This window comes from Stegodyphus dumicola, chromosome 4 (assembly GCF_044657685.1).
Source record: "Stegodyphus dumicola isolate Sdum_Otavi_A_Nest chromosome 4, ASM4465768v1".
NCBI lineage: Eukaryota > Metazoa > Arthropoda > Arachnida > Araneae > Eresidae > Stegodyphus > Stegodyphus dumicola.
The window spans coordinates 77,284,349-77,303,119 of record NC_140771.1 but is presented as its reverse complement, the minus strand read 5'-3'; the positions used below and the strand labels follow the sequence as shown (position 1 = coordinate 77,303,119).

The window sequence follows — 18,771 nt, the reverse complement described above, 5'->3', positions numbered from 1 at the left end:
ATAAGATCTTAAACTTCGCTGCCGGGACAGAAATTGTATTCATGTTACTCGATTATTCGCGTTAAGCGTATTCGTGTTATCGGCGTTTTACTGTAAGAAAAATTTGTGCAATTATTTGTTGGCGGAACTATTGAATAATAAAAAGTCTGATAGTGCGTGAAAGATTGTAAAGCCAACGAGAACCAACATAAGTGCGCATTAAATCCTGCGTTGGTTCTTGTTTGCTCCTTATTATCCAACGGTGTTTTTTATTTGATATTAGACCCTAGGCAGCCAGCCTTCGTCTGGCTTTTATATGTATCGGACAAATATCTAAAGAGAATACCAAACATTAAATTTAAAAACTGCACATAATTTTACTCTGCAGAACAACTTTAGTAAAAAAAAAGTGAAAATATGAAAGCTTTCAGATTTTACATTACACCCAAAGGACCGTTTTTGAAACATTTTTGTGCGTTACCTTTATGTATTAAATATCATGTTCTTTGCACTTAAACCATAAAATTCAATTCACAGCATTATCGCAAAATAATTTCAAAACGAGCAATAGTAAACCAACGCAAAATGCCAAAACGAAATTAATAGTCCTTCAGGGCAAATTGGCCCTTTGTACTAAGGAAAAAAAAATATTACACATAGAAAAATTGCAATGAAATATGCAATATCTCTTAGTATAAACATTAATAATCCTAAATCTCATTCGAATTTTGAAAAATTCGCTTCGAGGTGCGCTGGCTGTTGTCTAGATGCACATATGCACCAAATTTCGTAGCCTTGGGTCTATTAGCTTACGCGCAAGCACGAACGAAAGACACACACAAAGTCTTCCTCTTATTATATGTAGATTGAGTCTGATCGTCTTTTTCCTGTTTTCAAAATCTACAGATTTTCACTTCTGGGTTGTTTTGTTTGGTTGTGCTGTTATAAATGTACAACAATGTTTACAGAAATGAACAGCAAATATTGTTTCAGTGTTAAATAATACATTAAAAAGCTCTTTAGATTAAAATACATTAATAATACATTAAAAGAAAATGTACACTTATGATTCTTTCAACCTTTTATTGAATTTTGAACCTCAATAATTAATACATAATTAATGTAACAAGTACCAATTTATAAGTCTCATATTTATTCATATGTGAATAAAATCATATCACATATTTCCACTGTTTTTATGTTGTAGGCGTTTTACCAGTAATGGAGGTAATCCAAGTTGAATGGCATCTCTTTCTATATTTTTAACATTTAATCTAATAGTTATGTTACATAGGGATTCTAAGGTAAGACCCTTCGTCGATTCACAAATAACGTAATTAAATAGCTGAATATTTTCCTCGTTTAATCTATGATGACTTCTCAACCTATGGAAAATAATTAACGCATGATCCCAATCTTGGGCCTGTATATTAGCGCCGGAAATTATGAGTAAATCAACTAGTCTCTGGCTTCCATATAAACACGCATAGCACAACGGGGTACAGCCATTCACGTCAAGTCTGTCAATGTCACTTCCAGAAATAAGAAGTTTCCGAATTAAAATTTCTTGTTTTGTCTCAATTGCAATGTGCAAAGCTGTTCGACCTTTGGAATCAGTAGCATTAACGTAACATCCACGGTCAATCAAGAGCATACACAAATCTATACATGAAGACGTTCGACCTGTAGTTGAACCTTCTGCTTTTTTTGTCTCAACTGCAATGTGTAGAGCAGTTCGACCTTTAGAATCAGTAGCATTAACGTCGCATTCACGGTCTATCAACAACCTACACAAATCTATATATGGATGAGTTTGGCTTGTAGTTGAATTTCCTGCTTGTTTTGTATCAACTGCAATGTGCAGAGCAGTTTGACCTTTGGAGTCAGCAGCATTGACGTCATATCCACGGTCTATCAACAGCCTACACAAATCTATATATGGATAAGTTTGACTTGTAGATGAATTTGCTGCTTGTTCGGTTTCAATTGCAATATGCAGAGCAGTTCGACCTTTGTTATCAGCAGCATTAATGTCACATCCACGGTCTATCAAGAGCATACACAAATCTATATATGATAATGTTTGACTTTTAGTTGAATTTGCTGCATGTTCCCTTTCAGAAGCAGATTTGCTTACAGCAATCATCAATGCTGTTACCTCTAGTAGATCGGTATGGTTAATCTGCAAAGAAAGAAAATATTAAAATTTAACACAAAATAAAATATTTTAACAATAGGAGCAACCAAAGCTCCCCAAATATTTGATGAGCTAGAAAGTCACACACACACACACACACACACACACACACACACACAAAAAAAAAAAAAAAAAAAAAAAAAAAAAAAAAAAAAAAAAAAAAACCTTTATTTGAATAAATGCCTAAATTTGTAAAATTTTTAGAAACCCAGTACAGAAAAATATGTCCCAGAAATAGACATTTGGTGGTCGTGTGTGCTTAATGCATGATATAATTAAAGAAAATAAGAGTAGACAATCTCCTATAACAAAAGAATATATTAAGTACTAAATTACAATTTAAATTACATTGCAGAGATCAACACAGAGCTCGGAAAACAGTTCATGCTACCGTCGCGTACAGTTGTGTTGCGAGAAGTCTGAGTGAGTAATGACGTCGCTTTGCTGCTCCGATTAAGAACTGGATTTTACATGTGGCGCCATCTCATGAATAGAAGTTGAAGTATCTGTCGGAAAGCCACAGACATCTGTAGTATCAAATAAAATATCGAAGAAACGTTTCTCACTTAATTGCACACAGCGTTTACTTGCAGATTGTGCTGTTACGCCAGTGTAGGTTAGCACCCTTTGAATAAATTCTACTTAGATATAGTATAAATGTGAATTCATTACTTTTTATTTCTAGCCATAAATGCTGGCTGAGTTTGTAGGCACCAGAAGTGCCTTCTGTCCAACTATTTAAGTTCTTAATAAAAGGAACCCTCCATACCTTTATGGTTGCTTATCTAGACATAGCGATAAGTCACTTAGATCTACTTAGTCTTGACTTAGTGTCTGCTACCAAAGCAAGTGAGACTCTACGCAATAAAGTCTAAAACATTGAGCTTTCAAATTTTATCTGTAAGATTACTGAGTATAAGTATTTAACATAGTTCTTAAGACTAATTTTCTTTTTAAATATAGTTGGTTTAAAGAGGAGTGCATTAAAATCGTAAGATATCTGATCAGAAATATATACTTTTGTGAAATTAAACTAACTGGAATCAATCAAAACCGTAAAAAACAACCTTATATTTAGCGTAGGTATAATGAAACACTCAATCGATTTCGAGGGCAGCTAAAGGTCCCTCCTCATCAGGAGAAAGAAATACATAGAAAGAAGAAAATAGGAATCACAGAAACATGTGGTGCTTATCAGCACTGCACGTCGTTTTAACTAGATTTTTAATCAGAGTTGCACTGGCCGCCTACTTTTACTGAGCCAGGCTGTCTGATCAAGCATAAAAAAATATTAGCGAAGTTAAAATAGGGAGCGAGGGGCAAATGCACATTACGCTCAAAATCTGAACTTCAAATAATGGAAAGCCAATGCCAATGATTTGAAAATTACGGAGTTCCTATGGTTCAAAACCATTTACCTCCTCATCAGAATTACTAAAAGCGAGTAGAAATGAGAAAAAATTTTGCATAAGTGAATTACCTGATGCACACTAGAGGGAGCCACTGGCTCAAGAAAGTTTAGGGATAGAGATGAGAAGATAAAAACTTAAGAATCATAATATTTTTTAAAAGTTTTTAGGTTTTATAATTTTTTTTGTATTTTATACTTTTTTTGGTTTTTATAAATTTTTTATACACAATACAACACTAAAGCAGAAAGCGGAGAGGAAAGATTTTAAGATTAATAGGCTCATTGGCATGTGGCTTGTGTAGGATAGTGCAAATAATAAATATGAACGCGTTGAAAATATTCATAGGCAGATTTTAAAAAATCTGCAGGAGATGTGACTCTATGCGAACAGATTGATAACTTTGCTTGAAGATCTTGGTTGCAGGTAGAGATGGTAATAAGCAATTATATGGCAGCTCGCTGAAGAGACTTCCTTCCTTCATGGCGCGGGAGCTGGAACTGATGTTGAGAGGGCGTGTCTTGCCCTTTTAGATGGAGGGTAGATGCCGAACTCTCGGCCAATCACGGCTCTTGGTCTCTTCTGTGAGCTGCGAATAGTAGGATCATAGGCTGGCATCTGCTGAAGTGCTCGGTTATCAATCTGTTCAATTTTGAGGAATAAATTTTGACTATGTTTTTTGATAAGGTAATCAACTGGTTTAATATTAAGGTCCGAATGAATCACATCTGTACGGACGTACCAAGCTGCGTTTAGGGCCATACGTAAGGTTTTACTTTGAAAAGATTGAAGTTTTTTCACATGAGTTTTTGCAGCAGTACCCCAGATTGTACATGCATACATAAAGACAGGTCTTATTATGGAAGTATAGAGAAGGATTTTGTTTTTAATTGACAGATTGCTCTTTCGAGCTAAAAATGGGTAAAGTTGGGCTCTGGCACCTTTTGCTTTGTTGAGAACATTTTCAATGTGAAGGCGCCAGGTTAATTTTGAATCAAGTACAACTCCTAGGTACTTGTAAGAGTTTGACCAGGGAACATAGTCGTCAAAGAATTTAATATTAATGGAAGGGTACGGGAGGGGGCTACGTTTGAATATCATAGCAGCACATTTAGCAACATTAATTTTTATTTTCCAAGTGATGAGCCAGTGCTCAAGGCTAGAGAGATAACTCTGAATGTTTCGGACTAAGTTTTCCAGGCGTTTGTGTTGAGCTAGGATGGCCGTATCATCTGCATAAAGTGCAAGAGTGATACTTGGTGATTTTGGTATGTCATTTATGAAAATGTTGAACAAAATTGGGCCTAAAAGTGACCCTTGGGGGACGCCGCTTAGTATAGGACGGGGTGTCGAAATGATAGAATTAACTCGTACAGAAAAAGATCTATTAGTGAGGTACGAATTAATTATATGAATTAAATGGGCCGAAACGTCAAGTCGTATGAGCTTGATAATAATTCCTATATGCCAAGTCCTATCAAATGCTTTGGCTATGTCAAGAAATAAAGCGCCAGTAAGCATTTTGTTACGAAACCCTTCGTGAATGAACTCCACTGTCCTCAGCAGCTGGTGCGTGGTGCAGTGTTTTGCTCGAAATCCAAATTGTTCATCAATCAGAACGTTGTGATTTCGGAGAAAATCATTCAGGCGTTTAAGTAACACAAACTCGTATATCTTAGATAACGAGGATAGGAGGCTGATAGGTCTATAATTTTGAGGGTTAGAAAGGCTTTGGCCTGGTTTTGGAATGGGCACAATAAGTGCTTGTTTCCAGCTTTGAGGAAAATAGCAATGCTGTATCATAAAATTTATAAGCATTACTAAGAAAAATAGATAATGGGTGGGTAAATTTTTAATCATACGATTAGAAATAGAGTCCATACCAGGGGCTTTTTTGGGTTTGAGCTTGGTAATGTATTCACTTACCTCGCTCATGGATGTATATTGTATTTCTCTCGCAAAAGGCGAGGAGAGGAAACGTTCAACATCCTGTGGGAAAGAACTTGCGCTGTTCGCAAAAATTCCTTCATTATGTGGTGTAAATTGAGTTTGAAGAGAATCCGCAATTAATTCGGATTTCTCAGCGTCTGTGTGAGCCACCACTGCGTCCGTAGCTAAGGACGGAATGTTAGATTTGTGTTTGCGTAGGCGGGCTGATGCGCGCCAAAGACTGTTATCATTGGTCGTTAGGGACTGAATGTAATTCGTGTATTGTGATTGGAAGAAATGGTCACATGATGCCTTGATCTCATTTTGGAGAGCACGGAGTTGAATTTTTAAACCAGGATTTCTATTTCTTTGCCAAAGTCTCCGTACTTTATTCTTTTCTTTAATTTTGAGTTTAATTTCTTGAGGTAATTTACGAAAATTGGGTCTGAGGGTGGGTTTTGATACTTCCTTATAAGTATCTGTTAAAATGGTCGTTAAGTGATCAACTGCCGAGTCTATATCATGGCTGGATTTAATTTCAAGGGAGGGCAAACTTTTACTTTTAAGTTTGAAACTAAAATTGTCCCAGTTTGTAGAGACGAGTGCCGGAGAATTTTGATTAAAGATAGTACAATTAAGGTCTATGATTACGGGGTTGTGATCTGAGGATAAACAGTTTTCCACAGTCACGTGATATCCAAAAGGGATGTTTCGAAAGAGTGCCAAATCGATGAATGAAGGGGCACCCCGTGAACCATATCTAGTAGGGGAATCCGGCGCAATAACTTTAATTTGGGCGCACTGAGCCCATTTTAGAAGGCCACGACCAGCAGGGTTTGATCTGTGGCAACGCCAATGCTGGTGGTGACAATTTAAAAATAATGGAAAGCAACCACTGAACGGATTTTTATACCCTCTGGTAGTACCAAGTGCGAGGAGGTAACGCCATCTATCGGCAAAAATAATTGAATGGCGATAGATGGCGAGGAGGTAACGCCATCTATCGGCAAAAATAATTGAATGGCGATAGGTGGCGAGGAGGTAACGCCATCTATCGGCAAAAATAATTGAATGGCGATAGGTGGCGAGGAGGTAACGCCATCTATCGGCAAAAATAATTGAATGGCGATAGATGGCGTTACCTCCTCGCACTTGGTACTACCAGAGGGTATAAAAATCCGTTCAGTGGTTGCTTTCCATTATTTGAAGTTCAGATTTTGAGCGTAATGTGCATTTGCCCCTCGCTCCCTGTTTTAACTTCGCTAATATTTCTTTATGCTTGATCAGACAGCCTGGCTCAATAAAAGTAGGCGGCCAGTGCAACTCTGATTAAAAATCTAGTTATAACGACGTGCAGTGCTGATAAGCACCACGTGTTTCTGTGATTCCTATTTTCTTCTTTCTATGTATTTCTTTCTCCTGATGAGGAGGGACCATTAGCTGCCCTCGAAATCGATTGAGTGTTTCATTATACCTACGCTAAATATAAGGTTGTTTTTTACGGTTTTGATTGTCACATTAGCGTGTTTCTCTTCTAGTCTAACTGGAATCATTTAATCTTCCTATATTTGTTTCTTTTTCATCATAATTCTTTCAGGCGGATGGCAGTCCAAGCGGCTACTTTTCAAAGAAATTATATAGCGAACTAAAAAAAAATTATTGAAATACTTAACCCTCTGACGGTAATTTCGTATTTATGCCGTTTTTAAATACTGTGTGATCTTGCTATTGATTTTTATGTGGCGTAAATGCGAAATACGTGATATTTAATGAATAAAGTTAGACACACGTTAGTTAATAATAAAAAGATTAAAAAAAAACTTGTAAATCATCTTACTAAGAAAGCTGAACGTTGATAACGTGAACTGAAAAAAGCAGGAAAAAAAAAAAAAAAAAGCTGAAGGATTTCAGATTTTAAATTATGTCCAAAGAGGCGTTTTTTTAGCGTTTTGTGTGTTGCCTTTATTTATTAAATATCATGTTCTTTGCTTTTAAACCATAAAATTCAGTTCACTAGCAATGTCGCAAGATAATTTTAAAATGAGCTTATCTGTAGAATTTTCTGGGCCTACCAGCGGCTGAGCGGTAGTCGCTGAACACTGGTAGTTCGGTCCGAGGTTGGAATCCCGCGAACGAGCTGGCTGCATGGGCGTTTACGTGGTTTTCCCCACGTGTAACGTGTATACGAGCCAGTATTCCTTAGAAGGTCCTCCGCGAAGGCATCCCTTCCCTCAGGCAGATAGCCCTAGTGTGCTTTGCCATAATTAACTAAACCAAACCATCTTTAGAATTTCCGATACACCGTTCCGCGCCCGCTGGAGATAAAAAAAGTCCCCCCCCAAGAGTGTTGCCATTGCTCGCTTTTAAATCGTTGAGTTTGTTACTCAGAAATTCGTTAAAATTTTACAAAATATGAAATCGATAATAAAACAAATTCCAAATTTGGTCTTTCACACGCCCATATTCGTAGGAGGATTGAAAATTCGATGGCTCTATGTACCGTTGTTTTATCACATTGCGAGAAATATGCATACATTTATGCAGATTTGTCGTAATTTAATTTCTTAAAATATAATGCAAGACTCTAACATTTGGTTGGAACAGTTTGAAAAGTGAAACGGATATATATAGTGATTCAATGCAAAATCGCAAAACGAAAACAATAGTCCTTCAGCGTGTGGTGTGTATTTAATTATGGCAAAGCACACTAGGGCTATCTGCCTAAAGGGAGATGCAAATTTTAGTCCTTCAGGGACAAAGCCCCTTTGGACTAAAAACAGAAAAATGTTAGCCTACATTTAACATCGTATCGGGAATTCAAAATATATACTGCTATATTGCTTTTAAAATTTTTATTAATTAGAAAAATTTGAAATGCTTATAAGTGCGAAGAAGCAATAATGCTAAAAAGGCAAAACAATTGTGTTAGCAGGAGTGTAGTCGAAGAGCAGATTGGTAACCTGCAACGCTCAGCATAAAAGACCTTGAGAGCGACTGTCTGGTGAAACGTTAAAATCTGAAATCCTTTCAAATTTCCTTTTTCTTTCCCCCTTCGCTTTTTATTTGTTTCAAAACATTCTTGGTTTCTGTAAAAAATGTGGCCCTATCAGGATAAACTTGAAATGCGAAAACTTTTTCAATAAAAGAAATATGTATATACATGTAGAGTGATTAATTATTTATTAAATTTAAAATTAAAAAAACAATCAAAGAGTACAAAAGGCAAGTTAAAAAAAACACATATGTAATTTTTTTTTTTAACTCTTAGGCGAAAATGTTAGTGGAGCTGTAAAATAAAGTTTTGACTAAGTATTGAATGAAATAAAAATTACTGAGAATTGTATGAAATAAAAAAGCAAAATCTGTAAGGATTCAGATTTTTTAACGGTCACCCAAGAGTTTCTTAAGTTTTCTTTACGCTCTCGCTGAACTCGCAGTTTACCGGACTGCTGTTGCACTTACTCCTGCTAAGCCATTTCGTTTCGTCTTTATTATTAAGCATAAATTTCTTCGCACTTATGCCAAATAAACTCAACAACAAAACCGCAAAAAAATTTAAAAGCAGCCTAGCAGTATATGTTTAAAATTCCCGATACAGTATTAAATGGTGGCGTAAATGTTTATATATTTTTCAGTCTTTTCTCAATTCTTCAATGTTTTGTTTTCTTAGTAAGATGGTTTGCAAAACTCTTTTTTTTTTTTTTTTTTTTTTTTTTTAATTTTTTTTTTTTGAATTATTGTAGAAGATTAATCATTTTATCGTCATGCATTATTTTAAAACAAATTAAATAAAGGTAACTAACTGTGTAGGTATGTTTCTCGCATTGTGGAAAAACGACGGTACCTAGAGACATCAAATTTTCAATAACTACCCAAACATGAGCACCTAGAAGAACGAATTTTGAATTTCGAATTGGTTTTATTACCTATTTCATACTTTTTAAAAAATAGTTTATAGTATTACTGACTTTATGTCGCTTAAGTGCGAAGAACATGATATTTAATTAATAAAGGTTACACACAAAAGGTTTAAAAAAAAGAGGCCACTTTGGGGGTAATATAAAATCTGAAAGCTTTCAGAATTTTTTTTTTTTTTTTGTATTTTTATTATTAACGTTTTGAGTGTTGAATTTATTAATTAATATCATGTTCTTCTCACTTACCCCACGCACAACTCAATTCAAGAAGAAAATAAGGAAATACTTAATAGCTTATTTTTAGAATTAACAATAGACAGTTCCGGCGACGGAGATAGAAATATTTCATTCCGTAGTGTTGCCACAGGTTATTTTTAGAATTAACAATAGACAGTTCCGGCGACGGAGATAGAAATATTTCATTCCGTAGTGTTGCCACAGGTTGCTTTTGAAACGTTGAGTCTGGTAAGCAAAATTCATTAAAGTTTTAAAAAATAAGAAATATAAAATTCCAAATTCCAAACACGGCTTCGAGAAGCACCATGTTCAGGAAGTCTATATTTTTAAAAATTTGATGGCTCTCTAGGTATCGCCGTTTTTTCACAATTCGAGTAAAATGCACACATACATGCAGATTCTTCATTATTTAATTTCATTAAATATAATATAGGGTAATAATATTTGTGGCAACAATTTGAAAAGTGATTCGCCTTTTATAGTGGATGAAGCAAAATTCCGTTTCGAGACTAATAGCCCATTCGGGTTAACGCCCTTTTGGGATAAAAATTAAACATAATATAATACTGCAATAAAATACAAAATAGAAAGAGCTGCATTATTATTGGCATATTTATACTTTACCAAGAGGATTTAAGGTGCTCAAGCGTTAATATGCCTTCTGTCTGTTATGTTTCTTTGACTATTAGATTAGCAAAGGCAATAAATGCAATTAATTTAAATATCTTTTGTATCTCAGGAAATTATCACCCCCCTTCCATAACAAACGTTGCCAACTAAAAGTAAAGCCAATTACAATGAAAGATGAAATAAAAACATGCAAAATATTTATTACAATAAATGTGAATTAAGAAATTTTTCTGTAAATCTATAAATTTGTATAATTTTCTAGCTTTTTCACTGAGTAATAAATTGGCTATTTAATTTCTGAAAAATTCGCTTTTGTAAGCCAATTAACAGATTGTTTGTTGAACAATTAACAGATTGCAGACTGTTTCTCTTTTTAACAAGAATTACTTGCTTTTATTTTCTACTTATGAAGGAAATTAATAATTAATATTTGACTTTTATGGATTTTCTTGGCGATAAATGTTTTCGCTAAGACTGTTTGCTGAGATTTAAATTCGCAGAAAGCATTTGATTTCATTACTTACGTTTGAACCAGCGTCTAAAAGCAGAGATGCAATAGGCGTTGCATATTCTGCAACATTAGATACAGCATTTAATAGAGGACCATATCGTTGAACATCGTTTATATCCACACTACTGCCATGTGACAAAAGGAGTTGAACAACTTCTGGAGAGTTACATCTACAAGCTTCGTTTAAAGGAGTATGTCCAAAATCACTAGGCAGGTCAAGAATATATGCTGGCGATTTTTCAGCTAACAACTTCATAATTTCTGAAAAAGAATACATGCATCACCTTTAAGTGTACAGTAAATTAGAAAACAAGAAAATAATTGTAGATTTTTGATTCGCCATAAAATAAAAAATCATATTAAAATTTTCGTACAATTTATTTCAGACTTTTTTCTCTTTCTATTCGATGGTGAGAGCAATAAAATTCTGAGATTTTTAGATTGTCCTTTAAACGGAGATATGTGCAAAAAATCGTTCCAATAGTTAATAAAAAAAGTCAAATCGATTTTGTACATCGTTTATTACATTGCATTGTCATCCATAAACAATTCTGCCATTTTTTTTTTTACTAATTCAAAATAAGTTTTGTAAACATTAGTATTCTCCATTAGATACATTACAGCAAATATTAACTGCTATAATGGTTAAGTCTTTAACGGTTAGTTTTTAATTCATTCTTTCATCTAGCAATTACAGACATGTTTAAAACTATAAACAAAACGAAACAATAAAAACTGCATTCACTTCAAATGACTGGGATAGCTGATGTATAATAAATATCCTTTATATCGATTGCTCGAACTCGAAACAAAGATTGAATTGACTGATAAGTGTGACGTAATAACATAATAAACTTCGAAGCGTTTTCCTAGCAAAAGGAAGAATTCTCTTTTGTTTCAGAGAATATTTATAATGTTTTATAACATATTTTAAAAAAATATAGACAATAGCCTAAATTATAATTTTTTTGTGTGCGTGATTCTTGTTTTAAAAGAGAGAGATGGGCTTGTTTTAGAAACTTTGTTACTAATACACTTTTCAGATGTTGAAATTTAAAAATAATAAAAATCAAACATTTTTAAAAAAATCGAGCGATTTTCGAAAAAAATCAGAAATATTGTTGAAAATTTCATACACATATCATTTAAAAGATTATTTTCGCTTTACCTAATGATTGAGACAGTAAATTTATCAGAATTTGATTTGTTCGTTAAACGAAGATATGTGGGAAAAATCATTTCAACACTACATTTAAAAGAAATCTAAATCGAAATTGGAAAAATCATTTTGCTCTATTGCACTGCCATTCAGAACTAGTGGTGTATAAAACCTGAGCTCGATAGCATAACGAGAAATAATTTTAAAATCAATGGTAAAACTTTTGACCTTTGCAAGAAATTACGCGAGTGATATAAGGTATATTTCCCGCCTTCTTGGCATGCCTTCGTGGTGTGGTGGTCTGTACGTTGGGCGCGTATTCCAGAGGTTCGTGGTTCGATTCTCGGCAGAGGCTTTGCTAATTTTTCATATTGCCTGCTTCTAAAAAATACCTAATGTCTCCAGTGAACTAATTTTTTTTTTTTTTTTTTTTTTAAGCCTGATGCGAGTTTCGGGCAAAATTTGGGATGCTAAAAAGCTAAAAAGGACCAAAAATTATTTCCAAAAAAAACGCTTTTCAGAAACATTAATTAATTTTTAAATTAAAATCATTTTCAATAAGCGCTTTTAAATAATGGTGTGAAAAGTGAATTCACATGCCACTTAAATCAATATGTGTGGAAGGCTGAATATAATCATTTGCACTAAATCCTGCAAATTTGTGTGACTGTAATATTCGGATAATTAAGTGAAATTTTAGATGTTTGTATACACGCATCGACCAAGGGAAACCTTATTTGTACTCCTTCTCAAGAAGTGTATTTAAACCTGAAAATTTTCCAAATACCTGCTTTATTCTCATTACTTTCTGGATGCCCACAGAGATACAATTTCCCGCTCTAGATTTTCTCAACGAATACGCAGAAAAAAATGCATTTTTAGAGACTAAATTAACAGAATTTTTTCAAAGCAATCAAATTTTCTTTGTAGAAGAAAGAACAACTTCGTGGAAAAAAATTTAAGAGAAAGCTGTCGTATAGCGTCACACTCTAAATAAACCACTGAACTAATCCGTTCGCCGGCACTTAGCGATCTTGCGTTCCGCTTCTGGTGTTCTTTCTAGGCGTTTGGAGAATAAATGCAGTTGTTAAAACTGTTAAATCGTTTTCTTGAATTATTAATGCGTTACTTACTGAATGAGTGATCGTTATTAAAATTTGCTTTACTTTTCAGGTTTCTCAGTTCATATTTTCTGATAGAGGTATTTTGTTATAAATCATATGTAATTAAATATATTGCGTGCAAATTGGTAATCAGGTTAAGTAAACTGCAGTTTCCTCTTCATTTGAGTATCATAATAAAAGTATAAGAGTTTACAAATTTAATACACAAGTCATGTACTACTCAATCAATTAAATATTAATTGTTCATTTAATGTACGAGTTATTTCACTAAAGTAAGTAAAGGATATAAACATGTTTAAAACATTCTTAACATTACCTAAAGAGCCTTTTTCGCAAGCAATATGCAGAGCTGTTCGTCCGCATGTGTCCATGCTGGTAACATCAGCTCCCCTATTTAGAAGCAATGTAACTAACTCATAATCTGAAATCTTGGCCCCCAGATGAAGCAAAGTATTTCCTAAAGCGCCATCATAATTTAATTCCCAAAGATGAGTACTTGAGAATTTGTCTGAAAATAAAAATTGCCTAAAATGAAAACGTCTAGTAAAATTAAGTAAATATGAATTCACGTATGATTTATTAAAAGGATTTTAAGACGTTCTTATCAAAATGGAATGCATGACAATTACTGAAATAATTGGATCATTGTTTACATAAATATTACATCAGAAAGAAAGATTTTCTGATTTTTTCTTTGTTGTTTAATATGAAAGTTAATAAAAAGCATTTGTTAAAAACATAAAATTTTTAGCACGAATAGTCCGAAATTGTAGGAAAGGAAAAAAAAGAGTACTTTTCTCTCCACAAACTAAAAATGGTAAAAACAGCTTGAGAGGTAGTTTTCTGAATTTATTATCCAGCATTGTTGTTCACTTAACTCAAAATAAATTGATAAAGTTTTTTTATAAGAAATCTAAATTTCAGAAGTAATGAATTATTATAATATCACGTGCAAAAATATATTAAAAAAACCTAGATAGATTTCTTTACCATTAAAATTAAATTAATTCCATATCAGTGGATTATCCTTTTTAAGAAAAATTGAATTATTTTTTTTTCATAAATAGAATCATAATTTATATTAATTATTAAAACGAATTATAAAGAAAACCACGACACAATAATCATCTCATGTATAAATAACATAAAGAACACAAAAAATAAAATATATTTTGCTTAATATTAAAATTTTCAATTGAAGGAAAATCCGAAATTCAAAGTTTATGGAAAACAAATTTAAGTATATAGTTTTAAAATTTATTTATTAAAGAAATATAAAAAAATATAGTCAATGAATCACAGAGATGAAACTCTTGAAACCTTAAGTTCAATTTTTAAATAAAATTTGACAAAATGTATCTTAGTAACACTTCAAACTTTTATATTTTCCCACAATGCTTTCAAATGAAACAGCCCATTTTCAAGAATCAACATCGATAAATCTAAACACGGAGTAGCGAATTCTGTCTAAAATGTTAAGAAAGGGGCCTTCAAGGCTTCCACGAGGTAATGAACAGTGATTTCAAGTCTACTAAATTTGCAAAAATCATTTTCTTGTTTAATGAACATTTCTGCTGGACATCAAGGGGATAGCACTTATCTTAGAAACATTTTACCTTAATAAACCGTTCTTATTAACTTACAGCAGCAAATATAATTTTAATTTTAATGGTTCTTTTACAGTCATGAAATACTCTAAACCTTTATATCGAAATAAGCTAAAATTACGTGGTACAGAAGCTTTTACTCGTAAGAATAGATTCCGAACGGAAGATTTAATCACCGAATGGAAGACATAATCCGCATGGAAATCCTGTTTTAAAATACGTTTAATATCTTCAATGTTATGATTCTTCAAAGCTTGCTTCACAGCGTCAAAGAGACGTTGCAAAACCTGAAAAGGAATGTATTTTAAAAAAAATGCTTCCATTTATATTAACTGAAAAATAATCTTTTTTAATCAGAAACCAACAGAATTCCTTGAATTTTCAATGAAAGAATGCAAAAAGGAATAGATTACTCACATTACTAAATATGTGGAAGAACTTAATCTTACTTCGTGTTATTTTCCACAACCTATATCCCTTTTAGTACGTTTCGAAAACATATATGATTCAAAATCTTCCACATATTTATGAATATATCACTAATAATATTTAATTAACTGTTCTTATTTTATTATTAATACATTAGTTTGAAGTCATGAAGTAATAAACGTTGTTCTGTCATATTCTGTTGAGAAATGTATAAGGTATTTCTCCCGCCTTCTTAGCATGCCTTCGCAGTGCAGTGATCAGCACGCTAGGTGCGTATTCCAGAGGTCCATGCTTCGATTCCCGGCCAGGATGTTGCTCATTTTTCATCAATCCTACTTTAAAAATAACCTAATGACTCTACAACTGGGATAAAATATTACTTCAAGGAATTGCTTACATTTAGCACGAGTAAAAAGCCCCATTCTTTTTTAGTCCAAAGGGGCTTTGTCCCTGAAGGACTATTGTTTTCGTTTTGCGATTTTGCGTCGGACTCAGAAACGTCGGTTCACTTTTCAAACTGTTGCCACAAAATGTTAGAGTCCTGCATTATATTTGAAGAAATTAAATAATGAAAAATCTGCATAAATGATTGTCTATTTCTCGCATTGTGATAAAACAATGGTACATAGAGCCATCGAATTTTGAATGACGAAATCCTACTGCGAATATGGGCATCTGAAATCCCAAATTTGGAATTTGTTTTATTATAGATTTTATATTTTGTAAAACTTTAACGAATTTTTGATTTACAAACTCAATGCTTTAAAAGCGAGAAATGGCAACGTTATATAGAAAAAAAAATACTTTTATCTCCAGCTCGCGAGACTGTGTATATCGGAAATTCTAAAGATATGCTTAATTTAACATTATTTTGCGATATTGCTCTTGAACTGAATTTTATGGTTTAAGTGCAAAGAACATGTTATTTAATAAATAAAGGTAACACTCAAAACGTTAAAAAAACGCCCCTTTGGACGTAATTTAAAATCTGAAACATTTCAGATTTTTTTTTATTATTTATTTTATTTTATTTTTTTATTTATTTATTTTTTTTTTCAATTCGATCAAGTTTACTTGTGATGTAGCAGCAATAAGCAGAAAGCAAACTCCGAAAGTATGAACCAGTCTTTATATTAGGTATTACGAATTCCAGACGATTCAGGAGTTTCGTGCTAGTGCTAAGAATCAGGAGGTTACTCAGATGCTGCTGATCCTTCTTTCAACATTTATACAGGATGTATCAGTACAGCTGTGGCAAACGTTTAGGAGAGATAGAGTACACCTAGATGATGGGAAATCACATAGAAATGCATGGTCGGAAACGCTTTCTTGGCGCGGTGGTGAGGACACAAACAGTGAGACAAAACATATTTTATTATGTTTAGTACAGCAGAAACCTATAAATCAGAAAAACAAGCAAAGATCGTCACTAAAGAAGGTGTTCGAAATTACGATCCCAGACCGTGATGCAGCCCTCACTTGTCTGGTGCATGTAAGATCGCATGGAAAATGCATGACGCATGGTTCCTGCATCACCATCTGGGTCGTAATTTCGAACACCTTCTCTTTATGTTGTTTATTCTTTGTTTTTGTTGTCCTAGGAATAATGCACATGTTTTCTCACACCGTTCATGTCCTATCTTTCTTGACTTTTGTTTTGTCATTACCGCTCAAGGATAGCGTTTCCGACCATGCAATTCTTATGTGATTTCCCATCGTCTAGGTGTATTCTATCTCTCCTGAAAGTTTGTATTGATACACCCTGTATACTTGGAGAGTTAATTAAGGTTTTTTTTTTTTTTTTTTTTTTTTTTTTTTTTTTTTTTTTTTTTTCCATCAGCAACCTCAAGAACCGAAAGAAATAACATGTCAACAAAATTCGAGAAACTATAAAAAACATTTCCTTTGAATTTGGGAAAACTGCCCAATGTAAAGACAGCGGATTCACATATTCCATATGCACGTGGGCAGTTAGGTTTAGAGCACCTACGTAGTATCAGAAAACCCACGCTGTGAGCATTTAGGAATGTGTCTTACAACCACTGGCATAGCTATAGATAGGGAAGATTAGGGAATGCCTAAGGGCCCATTACTTATTCCTTTTTGAATGTTCGAAAAGTAACAATAAATTAATAAATTTATTTCCGAATTCATCTTTGATATTTTATATGCATACATTAATTTCAAATTTGTGCATAAAATTCTGTTATTAATTGGAAAAAATATTTATTTATTCCTTTCAAATAATATAAAAATTAAGAATAAAACTGAATATCATAGCATCCTTCCTAAGCTTCGTGCTAGGCGCATCAGTGTGGAGCTGGTAGCGTCACTATGAACATGCAAATCAAATTTACGCTGTAAAGTTCGCGAGCGTTGCTTATCTTTGCGATTTGACACAGTGAGTTGATTTAAGAAGACGAAGAAGCCATTCTCAATAGGTCAGTGAGTTTGAACGAGGTCACGTAATAGGGTTGCGAGACGGATACTAATATATAAATATATTCCCTTCAGTTTAGTGAAACATGAGGATAAAGAAAGCTTACAATTTGTAGACAGCCTCCAATTTTCGAATATCTCATTAGAAAAATTAGTGAAAAATATGAAGGAGAAAAATTTCGACGTTTGAAAGAGCACTTTAGAAAGGAGGAATGTGAATTGTTATAACGCAAGGGTGTGTATCCATATGAATACATGTCTTCTTTCAAAATATTTGAAGAAAAGTTTTTACCGCCGCAAGAGGCTCTTTTACAGTGTTCTCGGAGAAGGACATATTTCTGATTAGGATTACTCCGGAAGTTTAAATGTATGGGAGACTTTTAAACATCATATCTTAGTGGACTACAATGATTTATATGTAAAATCCGATGTTCTTCTTTTAGCGGACGTATTTGAAAACTTTAGAAATTTGTGTTAAAAAAATTATGAATAGGATTATGTTATGACATCACCGGAGATGGTGTGGAGATGACTGGAATTAAATTACAGCTTCTGGCAGATCTAGATATGTTTTTGTTTATCGAAAGAGGCATTCGGGGAGGTATCTACATGATATTCCATCGAAGCAAATAATAAATACCTGTCCCGTTATGATCATATCAAACCATCCAGTTCTATCATGTTATTGGATGCTAATGATTTATGTGGGTAGGACATAGCATCCCAGCCCCTGTCTTATGGAGAATTTCATTGGATCACACCATCCACCGTTCATATACAGGGTGATTATAATTAAAGTTTAAGTTTCAAAACGCTATAAAAAAAGAACCACTCATGAAAATGACGTCAAATTTGAAAGGAATGTTATTGAAGAAGGCGGAAAGCGTATGGCAGAAGAAAAAATTTAGTTTCAAAAGTTAGCAACAGATGGCGCTGCAAGCGGAAGAAGACGTAAATTAAAATGTTAGTTAAGTTTTAGTGTTATAAAGCTGCCAGGTACCAGGCTGTTCCTCATTTCACTCTAGCTAGTAGCTCTGCAAAAATTCAGAACACTGAAGGGTATAAAAGAAGGCGTTGGTCCAATGAGTGTCGTAGGTCTAAAGAAAATGATGCAAAAATTCGAAACGACAGGTTCGTTTGATGTGCAATCTGGTAAAGCGAGAAAACGAGTCCATTCGACGGTAGTCGAAGAAGTGGCCACAGC

General features: G+C 33.6%; 2 protein-coding genes across 2 annotated transcripts; both read right to left on the bottom strand.

The window, feature by feature from the left end:
• Positions 1-1,057: 1,057 nt before the first annotated feature.
• LOC118184391 (uncharacterized) lies at positions 1,058-2,155 on the bottom strand. The gene has a single exon (XM_035354055.2). The coding sequence runs from the start codon at positions 2,123-2,125 to the stop codon at positions 1,157-1,159; it is 969 nt and encodes a 322-aa protein (XP_035209946.2). The 5' UTR covers positions 2,126-2,155; the 3' UTR covers positions 1,058-1,156.
• A 6,636-nt stretch (positions 2,156-8,791) lies between these two features.
• LOC118184393 (B-cell lymphoma 3 protein-like) lies at positions 8,792-18,284 on the bottom strand. Its single transcript, XM_035354056.2, has 4 exons — positions 18,233-18,284; positions 13,409-13,600; positions 10,823-11,070; positions 8,792-8,800 (listed from the first exon to the last, which is right to left on the bottom strand). Exons 1-4 carry the CDS (start codon positions 18,282-18,284, stop codon positions 8,792-8,794), a joined length of 501 nt encoding a protein of 166 aa, XP_035209947.1.
• Positions 18,285-18,771: the final 487 nt, after the last annotated feature.